The sequence below is a fragment of the Desmodus rotundus genome, chromosome 5 (genome assembly GCF_022682495.2).
Source record: "Desmodus rotundus isolate HL8 chromosome 5, HLdesRot8A.1, whole genome shotgun sequence".
NCBI classification, from domain to species: Eukaryota; Metazoa; Chordata; class Mammalia; order Chiroptera; family Phyllostomidae; genus Desmodus; species Desmodus rotundus.
Window position 1 is genome coordinate 9,759,452 of NC_071391.1, and position 10,050 is coordinate 9,769,501.

Sequence of the window (10,050 nt, forward strand, 5' to 3'; positions counted from 1 at the left end):
GCTGCTACTCTATCAACAAGTTAAGCTATCAGGTCTAGATTCCAGTAACTTCCTGAGATCCTACCATCTTTCAAAGGTGAGCCTTCTTTTTTTTTTTTTTTTACTTCATTGCTGCTCTTAACCAGTGACACAGGTGTGTCAGGGACTCAGCACAATTTGCACAGCACTGATGGTGGGTGGGAGAGGCAGGATAGGAAAGTGAGATTAGGGGTTGTCTGTCAAAAATACATAGTTCCACGTTCTTTTTTTAAAAGTTTATTTATTTCACTTTTAGACAGAGGGGAAGGGAGGGAGAAAGAGAGGGAGAGAAACATCAATGTGTGGTTGCCTATCGCGCACCCCATACTGGGGACCTGGCTTGCAACTCAGGCATGTGCCCTGACTGGGAACCCAACCTGGGACCCTTTGGTTTGCAGGCCAGTGCTCAATCCACTGAGCCACACCAGCCAGGACCATAGTTCCACATTCTGATCAAGCCCAAACTATCCAAGGCTCAGTGAATTTTTTCCCTCATCCTTTTATATTTCTTCTTTCAAAGGAGAGCCACTCCATCACCTTTCATTGCTACAGTCTCCTCTACACTAGAGGCTGCTTTTTGGTTGGAGTCCAATGGTATGACTTGAATCCAACAACCTCGTGCAGCACGTACTTAGCCTAAAGGAAACTCATATACTGATGCTATGCCACGGATGAGAAAGGATTGCCCTACCACAGTTTCCCTTATCCCTGCATACTGGGCTGATCCTGTGAGCCTTCTCATTTAGACGTGGTGGCAAACACAAGTCTTTAGGTCTTTATGTGTCCTCTAAACTGTCTTTGTTCACTTAACATCTAGCCATGAGTAGAGTAGAATTCTAGTCTCCCCTTCCTGCACGCATCCTCCAAGAGCAGTTCTTCTGGAGTCCCCCCTTAAGCTGAGTGAAACAAAGCACCCACACAACAGTATATTCTCATAAGCATTCTTAACCCTCAATTGTTTCCATTAAACTCTTCACTTTAACGTCTCTTTAAAATTCTATCTTCTTAGATTTAAAGGATTAGGATGGATGGTGGGAAAGGTCTTAGGACCAGATGGTTCATTTTTAACTAATTCCTTCAGAGAAGGGTATCTAACATCTTTAGAATATGTAGCACACCTAGCATATTGTCCTTAATTTGGGGCATTTAACTACATTTGGAGACAACTGTAAAAATCACATTCAGAGTTATATAAGAGTTTAAAACATGTTCATTGAAAAGTATCTGTTATGTCTCTGTATTTTCTTTCTAAGGCATTTTCTGGAGCTCTGCACAGCTGACCTGGTTCCTTATTAAGCAATCTTTCTCCACCCTTCATTGCCCTTCAGCCTAGAGGGAGTTCCCACCTTCCTGCAGAGACTACAGCCAAATGGTACCATATTGGGGTTCCTTGTAGGGATAAGAAGACCTTGTGTTCCTTTCTTCAGATCAGCAGAAATATGCATCAAGGAAACCAAACCACCATCTCTGAATTCCTCCTCCTGGGACTCTCCAACCATGCTGAGGAGCAGAATCTTCTCTTCGTGCTTTTCCTGGGTATGTACCTGGTCACTGTGGTCGGGAATGGCCTCATCACCCTTGCCATCGGCTTGGACGTTTACCTTCATACTCCAATGTATCTCTTCCTTGTTAATCTATCCTTTGCTGATATTTCCTCCATTTCTACCTCTGTCCCCAAAATGCTGATGAATATTCAGACCAAGAGTCAATCCATCTCTTATGAGAGCTGCGTCACACAGATGTACTTTTCTATTGTGTTTGTTGTCATTGACAATTTCCTCTTGGGGGTCATGGCTTATGATCGGTTCGTGGCTATCTGCCACCCTCTGAACTATACAACCATCATGCAACCTAGGCTCTGCATTTTGCTGACAGTCATTCCGTGGGTCCTCAGTAATATTGTTGCCCTGACACACACTCTTCTGCTCCTTCGGTTGTGCTTCTGTGACAACAACACTGTTTCACACTTCTTCTGTGACTTGGCCTCTCTGCTGAAATTATCCTGCTCAGACACAACGATCAATGAGCTTGTGTTGCTTATCGTGGGCTTATCAGTCATCACCTTCCCTTTCACCCTCATCCTCTTCTCCTACATCTGCATTGTCAGGGCAGTCCTGAGAATCTCATCCACAGAGGGAAAGTGGAAAGCCTTCTCCACCTGTGCCTCTCATCTGACAGTTGTATTGCTCTTCTATGGGACCATTGTAGGGGTTTATTTCTTCCCCTCATCCATTCACCCTGACAACAGAGATAAAATTGGTGCAGTACTATTCACTGTCGTGACACCCATGATGAACCCCTTCATCTATAGTCTGAGGAACAAGGACATAAAAAGTGCGCTGAAAAAGCTCATCAATAAGAAAAGCTTCTGCCTTTGATGCCTTGGACATCTGAATTACTTTTATCTTCATTACCAGGTGGAAGATTTTGTCTGAAGTTTGTGGCATAGTTGTGATGGTTCAGCATTTAATAAGATTTCAGATATCTGCCTCCTATTTCAACCTCTGAAGAGTATACTGTGTGTTATTAAAACTTTTGTGCAAATTGTTCATTAACTTATATGATAACAAGTTTGTATAGTACTTATAGTCTAGCTTTTGCAGCTTTGAAAACAATTATTAGTAATTCTTTTATTGAATCTAGATTTCTCTAGGTCAGCCTTTCTCAAAGTTTGTTTCACTAAGGTACTATTCAGTGAGATGTTTAATAGTTATAAAAGTGAAAGATCCCACGTTCAAACAATTTTGGGTAACTCTGAGTTAAATTTAAAAAATATTTTAATTAGACAACCTCTGAGAGCCTTCAGTATAATATAAATCTCCAGGAGGGTAATACTGTATGTAGCATTTCTCAGAACTAAACTTATTCAATCATATAGGGCCTAATTCATCACAGATTAGTTCATAGGTCTAGTGTTGTGCAAAATACACTTCGGGAAATGTATTTTATGGAAAACCTGACTCTGTGCCCAAGTAGACTTTAAGCATGTCAGCTCACTTTATTGAGTCTATTTTCTCATGTATAAAAGGAGGCCACTGGTCCTCATTGTTTCCATCAGAATTACCTGGGGTACCTTTTTCAAAATTCACAACCTCAGAACGGCAGTGCCTTTCTCTGCTCAACCAGCTGCAGCAGTCTTGGGTTCAGCTTGGCAATTAAATTCACAAGATACACCAAGAATCAACCATTAAGAAAGCTTTAGCAGAGGATACAGGGCAGCCACACCACACATACAGCGGTGGCAGAGGTCTCACGACTCTCAGGCATGTGTTCTAGACATCTTACTCATTCTACGCCTGGGATGTGCATGGTCATAAGTGAGAGTGCTGAGTGGGTATGGACCACCTTGGTTCAAGAAAACTTCAAACCTGGGGTTACTTCAGCCTTGCTTATCATGTAGCTCCCCCAGGAGTATATGACCAGCACTCGTTTTCTGGTTCAGCCTCATCTCAGCAAATAGTTACTGATCAGTTACAGATTCCCCCATAACCAATTTTAACAAACAGATCCAAGGCACACCAAGCCGTTTCAGCAGGACTGTCTCTTTGAAGGATTGAGTCTACACCTACACAACTCTTGAATTAGATGCAAGGGGGATTTGATTGAGAGTCAAACTTCAGACTGCCTGAGGCTGAGAGACAGCTACAAACTAGCTTCGACTGCTTTCCTTCCAAACTCCACCCTGGATCTACTAACCCAGACTCTAATGAAGGAATTTAGGCATTTGTATTCTAGAAACACTCCTGAGGTGATTCTGATGGTAAGAAGCACTGAATCTCTTGAGCTCTGAGTTCCACTCTAGCTTTGGAAATTTGTGAATCTAGATGCCAACTGGTTGATGAAGATTATCTTTCAGAACTCACTTAAAAATATCCTGTAGCTACTCAGAAGAGGGTGTTCTTTCTCCCTGTCCTAAACTTCTTTTTAAATATTTCCACCTCTGGAGCACATTTTTACTATTTCTTAAATCTAATTTTTCTAACCATTGCTCTGTAGTGTAAAGAAAAGGTCTGGTTCTAAATCCTGACTTTTCAGCAAGTTGTGATCCACTCATGTGATCTAAGGAAAAGTATTTAATTTAAGCATTGAAACTCATCTTCTTGATCTGGAAATTGGGAATAATGATTTCAACATCTCAAAGCTGTTTGTTGCTAGATGGACATGGATATTAGCCACCTACCATATTGCCTAGTAAATCTTAAACACTCAAAAAACAACAAAAAAAGTGTGTTCCCTTTTTTGTAACTGTCCCATGGTTTCCAATTCTAAGCTACCTGCCCTCCAAAATAGGTTTGTCTGTCTCCAGTCTAAGTTGATTCCTACTTTTCTCTAAACTTATAAACAACCAACCTCTTTAAGAGAAAATATATAAACTATATAACCAGCCCCCTGCCTTTCTCTATAGCATCTTTAAACTTTTATTTTTCATGTGTGTTTTCTTTACAAATGTAAAACCACCTGCTTTTCTATGGGCTACCACCTGGTCTCTTAACTGTCCTGCCTTCCTCAACTGCCTCAAAATCTATCTTACTCTACCCACAACTCTAACATGAAACATCGTAGCACTCTGCTTTCATATCCCACATGGAATAGTAGGGAGTCCTAGATTTGTAATCAAGAGACTTGGCATTGGGTCCAACTCTGCTGCTAACTCACTGCATGATAAGCCATGTTACTAACCTCAGTTTCTTTTTCTGTAATGTGACAATTTGTCTAAATAAACAAAGAATGTTCTATAACAGCAGGTACCATGAAAACCCATTTATGTAAAACAGAATATGCAGAAATTGAGGCCAAGGAGGAGAGTCAACAAAATATTAGCAGTGGTTGTGGCAGATTGTATTGTCCAAAAATGGTCACAACAACATTTTCCACCCCCCCATGCTCCTGAAGAACTTGATCATTTCCCCATTATAAGGTGGAGTCTCTGTTCCTCCCCTTGAACCTGGAAGGTTTGGGTGACTCCTTTGACAAAGTACCCCAGAAGTGGGTTTGCATCATTCTGGTTTCATCTAGCCTATATTTGATATAACAAAAACCATCAGGGTTAGACACAAGTCATTTGGTTTAATTGGATGCCATCCCTGTGGGCCTGTCCTCACCCTCTGTTACCTCCAACTTGGAGGTTCCAAGAAGGCTGTATCCATTCTAAGGTATAGTTCCACCTGCAGTGAGTAATGGGGAGGTTGATTGGGCTACGAATAGAGAGGTGTGCAAGTGGGGCATTTGCCTGGCCAAGCAAATTAGGATTCACTGTGGGACACAAAAGACAACTGATTAAGGAAATACAGAATCACAAAATTATGAAAACCTTGGTAAGTTTTCACAGAGAAGCATAAATTTATACCTGAATGCTTGTATTTCCCCGAAACCTTCTCCTATTTATCATTTTCAGCAAACATCGATTGTAAACCTTCACTTTACCAGGCCCTGAGTTTGGCCCTGGCACTAAAGTGGTGCATAGTTCACAGTCCACACCCTCAATGTGCTTACAAACTAAAGAGAGAAACTGACATAAATATAATTAAGTGATTTTTAAGACTGGATAAGCAAAGACAGTATTTAACATCATTAGATTTAGAAAACATAGAGATTTTATGCAAAGCACAGTCAACTAACTTTTATGCTACCTTTGTTCTTTTGTGTTAACCATACCTGAGAAAAGCCAACTTGTGGTTTTGTGAGTAAATGAATAGAAAACCCTGTTATCTTAGTGTAAGTAACACAAATGCAAAAGAAATGCCTAGAAAAAAAATCAAAAAATCCATGCATTGGGTAGAATTTACCTGCTAAACCTAATGTATAAAGTGTAAGCAAAATATTCATTTATTTATTCACTAAACAGATATTTTTTGAGTACCTACTGAGAGTTGCAATGAAATAAGACACCCCCATGGTTTTCTTGGTTCTTATATCATAATGCATAGCCCAGACAATGAATATGTCAACACATAAATAAACAATGGCCATAAATATGAGGCAGCAAGAAGGCTAAGATATAAAAAAGTCAAGTAGGGTCAGAAGATAGATGATAACATAGGGTGGAATAGCCATTTTCAATAGCGAGGTTAAGGAGTTAGGGAAGGCCTCTCAGGTATTTGACTGAGAACTAACTAAAATAAGGAAGTGAGCTATGAGAAGATCAGAGGAAACACATTCCAAGAAAAGGGAAGAGCAGGAATAAAAATCCTGATGTGGGAACAGGTTGAAGGGAAGAGAGGAGAAGAAAATCATGAAGGTAGCTAGGGACCCAGACTGGCTCAATTGATCATAGGTCAGGGCAAATTACTTTTAGTTAAATATTTTAAGTAAATGTTTAAATCCACAGGACTGGATAAAATTAACCTAGGGGATGATTACATAGGGAAACACCTATGACTAAGCCCTGGGTAACTCTAACATTTAAAAATAAGGACCCAGCAAAGAAGTGTTAGAAGCAGTGATGGGGGAGGTAGGGAAGCAGAGTAAATTAGTGTCAGGAAGATGGAGGAAGAAAGTGAAGTGTTCCAAGAAAAAAGGAGGGGTCAACTCTTTCAAATACCATAGAAGCCAAACTATCACTCCTGGTATCAGATGTTCTAGTTTGCCCTCTTCAACCCTGGCAGCTACTGCCCTGGTGATCTCTCTGACAGTCCTGCATCCTCAGGGTTGAATTCTAAGTGAAACATATTTCTTAGAAGATTAAGATATCTCAAATTTCTTCTTTGTCTCCATCTTCCTTTTACTACCCCTCTCTCTGTTCTCCTTGTAATAGAGAAATTTAGAGGACTCTGAATGATAAACCCCTTTTAAACTGGCATATGGAATTAGGCAACACCCTCTGTGACTTTCTTAACCAACCAAGAATTCTCAGGAACATCATCTTCTATTTCCTTTGATAATAAAAAGAATGCTACACTGTGACCAAGGTAGTTTATCCTGGAAATACAAAAACGGTTTAACATTCCAAAAGCAATCAATGTAATTCACCATGTTCACAGAGAAAGAAGAAAGCTGTATGACCATCCTAGTGGATGCAGGTAAATCTTTTGACAAAATCTAAAACCCATTTCTGACTTTAAAAAAAACTCTTCAACAAACTAGATGTCAAAAAGAACTCCCTTAACATTACTAGAATTAATAAGTGAACTTATCAAGATCAATATTTTAAAAAGTAATTGCATTTCTATGCATGAGCAAGGGACAATTGAAGATGAAAATTTCAAAATCAATACCATTACAATAGCATCAAAAATAATGGACTATGATCCAGCGATCCCACTGCTAGGACTATACCCTAAGAATCCTGAATCAGGACAGAGAAGCCCTTCCCATTGTTGGTGCCAGCCTTGTGTCTTGGAAGTACTTCACTCAAGTATTTGTTCACTTCCAGCCAAGATGGAGGCATAGGTAGACACACTGCGCCTCCTTGCACAACCAAAAGAAGGACAACAACAATTTAAAAACAAAAAACAACCAGAACTGACAGAAAATCAAACCGTATGGAACTCCAACAACCAAGGAGATAAAGAAGAAACACTCACCCAGACCGGTAGGAGGGGTGGAGACGGGCAGCCGGTCGGGGAGGACTCACAGCAAGGCAGAGGCTGGTGGACCCAGTGAGGTGGTGGATTGTGGATAGGGGTGAGCAAAGCTGCGGCTGGCAGTGAGGCAGCAGCTGGTAGACCCAGTGACAGACCGCGAAACCCAGGGCTCCAGCGCGCGGAAATAAAGCCTCAAACCACTGATTGAAAACACCTGTGGGGGTTGAGGCGGAAGTGGGAGAGACTCCCAGCCTCACCAGAGAGTTCGTTGGAGAGACGTGCAGGGGCCTAGAACGTACACAAACCCACCCACTCAGGAAGCAGCACCAGAGGGGCCCAATTTGATTGTGGGTAGTGGAGGGAGTGACTGAAAACTGGCAGAGAGTGGAGCAAGCGCCATTGGTCTCTCTCAGACCCCTCCCCCACATACAGCGTCACAGCCCACCAGCAAGCATTACCTCGCCCTGGTGAACACCTAAGGCTCCACCCCTTTACTTAACAGGTGTGCCGAGGCCAAAAAAAAAAAAAAAAAAAAATGGCCCACATGAAAGAGCAGATCAAAGCTCCAGAAAAAATACAACTAAGTGATGAAAAGATAGCCAACCCATCAGATGCACAGTTCAAAAAACTGGTAATCAGGAAGTTCACAGAATTGGTTGAATTTGGTCCCAAATTAGATGAAAAAATGAAGGCTATGCTAAGAGAAACAAAGGAAAATGTACAGGGAACCAATAGTGATAGGAAGGAAACTGGAACTCAAAGCAACAGTGTGGACCAGAAGGAAGAAAGAAACATCCAACCAGAAAAGAATGAAGAAACAAGAATTCAAAAAAATGAGGAGAGGCTTAGGAACCTCCAGGACATCTTTAAATGTTCCAACATCCTAATCATAGGAGTACCAGAAGGAGAAGAGGAAGAGCAAAAAATTGAAAACTTATTTGAGCAAATAATGAAGGAGAACTTTCCTAATCTGGCAAAGGAAATAGACTTCCGGGAAGTCCAGGAAGCTCAGAGAGTCCCAAAGAAGTTGGACCCAAGGAGGAACACACCAAGGCACATCATAATTCATTACCCAAGATTAAAGATAAGGAGAGAATCTTAAAAGCAGCAAGAGAAAAGGAGACAGTTGCCTGCAAAGGAGTTCCCATAAGACTGTCAGCTGATTTCTCCAAAGAGACCTTACAGGCAAGAAGGGGCTGGCAAGAAGTATCCCAAGTCATGAAAGGCAAGGACCTACATCCAAGATTACTGTATCCATCAAAGCTATCATTTAGAATGGAAGGGAAGATAAAGTGCTTCTCAGATAAGGTCAAGTTAAAGGAGTTCATCATTATCAAGCCCTTATTATATAAAATATTAAAAGGATTTATCTAATAAAAAGAAGATAAAAAATATGAATAGTAAAAATGACAGCAAACTCACAGTTATTAACAATCACACCTAAAACAAAAACAAAAGCAAACTAAGCAAACAACTAGAACGGGAAGAGAACCACAGAAATGGAGATCACATGGAGGGTCATCAACAGGGGAGTGGGAGGGGGAGAGAGGGGGGAAAGGTACAGAGAATAAGTAACATAAATGGTAGGTGGAAAATAGACAGGGGGAGGGTAAGAATAGTATAGGAAATGTAGAAGCCAAAGAACTTACAAGTATGACCCATGGACATGAACTATAGGAGGGGAATGTGGGAGGGAGGGAGTGTGCAGGATGGAGTGGAGTGAAGGGAGGAAAATGGGACAACTGTAATAGCATAATCAATAAAATATATTTAAAAATATATTTAAAATAAAGGCATTTGTTAAACAAACAAACAAACAAGAATCCTGAATCACCAATTCAAAAGAACCTGTGCACCCCAATGTTCAAAGCAGCATTATTTATAATACCCAAGTGCTGGAAACAGACTAAGTGCCCATCAGTAAATGAGTGGATCAAAAAACTATGGTACACTCACATGATGAAATACTACACAGCAGAAAGAACTCCTACCCCTCTCGACAGCATGGATGGAACTGGAGAGCATTATGCTAAGTGAAATAAGCCAGGTGGTGAAAGATAAAATCTCACCTATAAGTGGAACCTAATCAACAAAACAAACAAGTGAGCAAAATATAATCAGAGACTTAGAAATAAAGAACAAACTGACAGTGGCCAGAAGGGAGGGGGAAGGAGATAACAGGGGAAAGAAAGGGAAGTGGCAAGCAAAGGAACACGAACAGAGGACTCATGGGCATGGACAATTGGGGGGGATTGACTGTGGGAGTTGGGGGGGATAGGGTAGGGGTGAGCAATGGGGAAAAAAGCAGGACAACTGTAACTGAACAACAATAAATTTTAAAAAATAATGGAATACTTAGGAATATATCTGACGAAAGATTTGAAAAGGCTATACACTGAAAAATACAAAACAATGATGAGAGAAATTAAAGAGGACGTAAATAAAAAGAAAGACAAAATTTTTTTAAAAAGACACACCAAGGTCATGGATCAGAAAAGTCAATATGTCA

At 40.7% G+C, this 10,050-nt stretch overlaps 1 protein-coding gene across 2 annotated transcripts; it reads left to right on the forward strand.

Moving 5' to 3' along the window:
* LOC112320323 (olfactory receptor 1S1) lies at positions 1-4,768 on the forward strand. 2 transcript variants are annotated; one of them, XM_045185655.2, is made up of 2 exons: positions 1-76; positions 1,272-4,768. In XM_045185655.2, the coding sequence occupies exon 2, from the start codon at positions 1,458-1,460 to the stop codon at positions 2,394-2,396; it is 939 nt and encodes a 312-aa protein (XP_045041590.2). In that variant the 5' UTR covers positions 1-76; positions 1,272-1,457; the 3' UTR covers positions 2,397-4,768. The 2 variants fall into 2 exon arrangements, with proteins under 2 accessions (XP_045041590.2, XP_045041591.2); XM_045185656.2 differs by having other exon boundaries at positions 22-76; positions 1,446-4,768.
* The last annotated feature ends 5,282 nt before the right edge of the window (positions 4,769-10,050 follow it).